Genomic DNA, 5,113 nt, shown 5'->3' with positions numbered 1-5,113 from the left:
AGCTCTGGGCTGCTGGTCGTCCTTTATTTAGTGGTTTGCATAGCTCTGGGCTGCTGGTCGTCCTTTATTTAGTGGTTTGCATAGCTCTGGGCTGCTGGTCGTCCTTTATTTAGTATTTTGCATAGCTCTGGGCTGCTGGTCTTCCTTTATTTAGTATTTTGCATAGCTCTGGGCTGCTGGTCTTCCTTTATTTAGTATTTTGCATAGCTCTGGGCTGCTTGTCATCCTTTATTTAGTGGTTTGCATAGATCTGGGCTGTTGGTCTTCCTTTATTTAGTGGTTTGCATAGATCTGGGCTGTTGGTCTTCCTTTATTTAGTGGTTTGCATAGATCTGGGATGCTGATCTTCTTTTATTTAGTGGTTTTGTTTATGTTTCTCACACATAAGAACTGAAACTTTTTTGTGACACACAGATCCTCAGCAGTGTGTTATTTCTACTGAATTATTATCTATATTTTATCCTTCATAACACTTGTGTAATTACTTGATATATCATTTATGACTTAGGTATGAACTATCTCAAGATCTGCTGGACAAACAGGTGGAGATGCTTGAGAGAAAGTACGGTGGAGTCTGTGCACGTCAGGCAGCTTTAACTATACAAAGAGCTTTTCGAAAACACTGCATGGTGAAGCGATTTCAAGAGCTAGCCCACCCTAACAAAAGTGAAAAGCGTTTGTCGAGACGGTTTCCCACTTATGATCTCGAAGGGAAAGACTGGATGGTGTATGCAGGATCAGTAACATCTGGTAATCACATGCCATACACAACAGGAGTCATCTATAATCCAGGCCAAGAGATGTTGAAGGAAGGTTTTCAAGGCAGTTATTCCACACCACAGAATGTGGATGAAGATGTCAAATCAAATTTTGCTGCTCTCTTTCGTGAGCTGAGTGAAACTTTAGAAACTGAAAATGGTAGGCCTTTAAAACCAGTGAGGTCAATGAGCATGAGAGAGAAAAAGACATGTTACCCAACTGACTCGGATCACTATAGTGAGCCATCAGCCAACTGTGTATACACTAAAGGAAACACTTCCTCCTATTCAAGTGGTCAAGTAATAACTGTTCAACGAAACAAAGATGTGCATGTAGTGCCATCTGGTGGCAGGTTATGGACTCACAGTTCTGTAGAATCTGGTCTTCCAGAAAGAGACAGTACAGTAAATGACAATGTCTACTACACAACTTATACAGGTGGTGTGAGATCTCCTTCTTCTATTCCTAGACATTCAACAAGTAATGGTGTAAAACATATCAGTTCCTCCCATAGTGCTCATCTTGGACCCACAGTGTACCTTGTTCCTAGTCAAGTACCACCACCAACTGAAGAACACTATTGTCCTCCTGGAGAGTCACTTTCTTCAGAGGATAGTGGACTTGGTTCTGTAAGTTGCTGATGATTTATTATCTTAAATCATCTTGTGTTTTTTATTATAATTTTCTATTTTGTAAATTATTGTGGCTACATTGAACAATGTGGGAAAGGTCTATTGTAATTATCAGTTTATTCAACTGTATCTTATTATGAACAACTATATGAGTAGACATTTTTATCACCAGCAGTTAAAAGTTATTTTATAGATATATTTGTCATGTAAAATAGCAAAAAATTACAAAATGTGCAACCATTAATCAGGTAAAATATTAAGCTTGTTTTAACTTACAAATGAGACAAATAAATTTCTTCTGAAATAAAAACATTTCTGTTATTGCCTTGAAGGACAATAAAGCCATATTTGTTCCATAGACCAACTGGCAAATTGAAATGTGTATGTTCTACAAGAATTGCTGCGCAAATTCTGGGGAAACACTATTCAGTTAACTTGTGAGCTTTGATATAATATCATCAGTCAATTATAAGTTAGCCTTCTTGTGGTCTACTGATATTTATGTTCTGTATCTTTGATCACTTAGCAGCAAAGCTGTCGTAACAGGTATAATGAAATGAAGCTGCCTACTAGATCACACTAAAATTCAACCTCGTAATGAACATAGCTAATTTAATATGTTGTTCCTACATTATTATTTATAATCTTTAGAAGTTATTATTTTGTCATTTGAGTACCCTCATTTAGTGAAATTTTGTGGCATAATCCCAATAATTTCTCACAAATTAGGATATTTAAATTTGTCTTAAATCCATATACTAAGTTAACAGTGCAAAATAATACTTACCATATTGGCCCAAAAATAAGGCAATATTTTCTATTAATAATTAGGCTGTAAAATTTGTAGTCACCTTATAATCATGGCTGACCACAGACCCCCTCCCCGTACTCTAGCCTGTCGCATTCCTGAATGTCCAGATAGCATCCTTCTACACATGTGCACCAGATATTCACTCAAGGTCATCACTAATTCTTGCAACTAATCTACCTGCAGGCTGTTCAGTTATAGTATTGATTTTGCAGACCTAAAAAAAGGGTGTTATGACACTCAATCTTATTCCTTTCCCATGGTTTCTGAAATTGGGGAGGTCGCCTTATATTCGAAATTGCCCTATAATCGGGTCAGTACAGTATAATGAAAAATATAATAAACATAGATATAGCTTTAACAAATACTGTTAAAGTATTATTAAAGAAAGATTAAAGCATACCTTACTTATTTACAGAATTAGCTTATTAATGCATGCAATGTGTTCAAGTGAACTTCATTAATTCATTGTCATTTGTTTTGTTTTTCAATATATTCTGCAGTGTTATTTTCTTTAGGAGACTTCTTGATTTCTTAAGTTTTGAATTCACATAATGCATATCTGTAATATGAGTTTTAAATAATATTGTTTAAAGATTTGTAAAAGTTTTGGTTATCACTCACTTTTGTGCTTATTTTATATTTTTAACAAGGCAGTTATGTATTCAATTTGCAATTTCTTGTGACAAAATAACATACTCGTTTATTCAAAGTTAATTGTGAAAAAAGTTTTCTTAGACTTCATTTTCTATTTTCATAGCAAATTTTGAAAATAATTTTCTTCTTTTAGAGTGGATTGTGTAAAGGATCAGTACCTGTTACGGACAATTTTCTTGGAAACCGAGAATCTCCTACAAGAAGATCAGTCAATGTTACAGTGGGTATGACAAAACGATCTCAGGAAGGGATGCTTCAAAGAACTCCTATAAGGTCAAGCGATATTGCAATTGGAAGGAAATGTAGTGTTGAGCAGAAAAAAATTCCACCTCAGGTGCCTAAACGAACTTCTTCTATTCCAAATCGAGAGCTTAAAAGTCGAGCTGATGGAATTCATTCTCCTACTCACTCAGTCCAGTCTTCTACCTCAAGCTCTGGAACCAGTGAAGGCAGCATAGGATGTGATGTGACTCAGCAGTACATACAAAACAGTCCACTTCCAGAAAATGGTGAAAAGGGGAAAATCCAAAGTAGAATTTGTGGTATGGAAGCATCTCCTATTTGGAAGAGAAAATCTCTAGTCATGGCTGAACAAGCACCAACTGGTGCTCGATTAGAAGACAAACGATTAAGTAATATATCAGAAAATAGTGAAGATAGCTTAGAGAGTACTGGCTACTCTACATCACCTCCAATATCAACGTCGGATATGTTACAGTCATTCACAGGGGTAACTTACTCAGATTCTGTTAACAGGACACCTCGTGACTTTCCCTCAAGTCCTCTTCTATACAAAGTAGGTTGTAATTTTAATTTCAAAGTCTTATTAAACATTTTGAAAATGAACCAGACATACAATTATATTGTATTCATAAACTTTTAAAACAAAAGTTTTGGTGTTTGTACTTTCTGCAGTGAGAGATATTTTTGGTGTAAGACCTCTGCTTTATTTGAATTGAATGAATTGTAACGAGTTTCATTATTTTGTAGAACCTGCTTTTGGTTTCCATTATATAATGTCATGGGAAGATAATGGTCTTACATTGTATTATTTATTATATTTATTTACTTAATTGTTAAAAACTGTTATTAAATATAATTTTTTTTGTTTTATGTTAGTTAACACACTGAAAACCTTTTGTTTCTCTCTTATTAAGTCACAAATTTCTGAAGTTCAAAGGAAGCGACAGTATAGAGTGGGTTTAAACCTTTTCAACAAGAAGCCTGAAAAGGGAATCCGCTACCTTATTCATCGTAGTTTCTTGGAGGCTAGTCCTAAAGCAGTAGCACGGTTTTTAATTTCTCGGAAAGGTCTCAGTAAACAAAATATAGGAGAATACCTTGGCAATCTGCAATGTCCATTCAACATGGCTGTTTTAGGGTAAGATGTTTTTTAATAATTGTCGCACTCATATTCAGTCAACCATTTGTGATTTGATTTTAAAAATCTATTTTTGCTTTTTATGGAATTTTATTAGTTTTGACTGAAGTTAGTTTGTTTTTTACATATACTTCAATACACGTGCTATTCTTCTCTCTTGACCTAAAACTGAACTTTGAGATGACTGTTGTATTAATAAGCACAAAAATTACATCTATCTAGTGACTTTCATGTTGTTTAATACGTTAACTTTATGTCAATAAATGGAGCATGATCTGAAGAAAATTTCAGTTGTTACTGATCTATCAATAGGTGTTTTGTGGAGGAGATGGACTTGGCTGGAATGCAGGTTGATGTTGCACTCCGCAGGTTTCAGACATTTTTTCGCATGCCTGTAAGTAAACATTTTTTTTATCTCTTGATTTCATGTGTGGCAATTGCACGTTAGGATTTGATTATTTTTACTTGTACTTATAAAGCCGCCTAAATCGCTATACAGTGGGTCCATATTATACGTCGTCGCAATATACGTTGTTTAGCACTTACATTGCTGACTTTTTGAGGAACACAACTTAAAATTTCCATTCACATAAGTCATTCACAGTTTTTGACTTGGTCCAGCATAACTCTCTCAACACAGTCTCAGTCAATTTGACCAACCACATGACCTCTTTGTACTCAGTTAAAGTCTTTATAGATTTAATACTTCTAACTTTCAATATAGTGTGTATAACTTCACAAAATTTGGCAGTCTTTCAATTAATATTATAAATCTTTCATATAAAAACAAAATCATATTTTTTTTTTATTGTCGATGAAACTTAACTGTACTTTTTTTATACTAATGGTAATAATGCACTAAATAATTTTTATTTA

The 5,113-nt window shown here is 34.4% G+C and overlaps 1 protein-coding gene across 2 annotated transcripts in view; it reads left to right on the top strand.

Moving 5' to 3' along the window:
* The window catches only part of LOC106463428 (IQ motif and SEC7 domain-containing protein 2-like), a 96,285-nt gene that overhangs the window by 76,596 nt on the left and 14,576 nt on the right, over nucleotides 1-5,113 (top strand). For both annotated transcript variants that reach the window (XM_022390918.1, XM_022390917.1), the window contains exons 3-6: nucleotides 509-1,388; nucleotides 2,990-3,652; nucleotides 4,014-4,237; nucleotides 4,550-4,630. In XM_022390918.1, the coding sequence (XP_022246626.1) occupies nucleotides 509-1,388; nucleotides 2,990-3,652; nucleotides 4,014-4,237; nucleotides 4,550-4,630 (1,848 nt within the window). The remainder of the gene's footprint in view (nucleotides 1-508; nucleotides 1,389-2,989; nucleotides 3,653-4,013; nucleotides 4,238-4,549; nucleotides 4,631-5,113) is intronic.

This window comes from Limulus polyphemus, unplaced genomic scaffold, assembly GCF_000517525.1.
Source record: "Limulus polyphemus unplaced genomic scaffold, Limulus_polyphemus-2.1.2 Scaffold1404, whole genome shotgun sequence".
NCBI lineage: Eukaryota > Metazoa > Arthropoda > Merostomata > Xiphosura > Limulidae > Limulus > Limulus polyphemus.
This window is presented reverse-complemented; position numbering and strand designations above follow the sequence as displayed.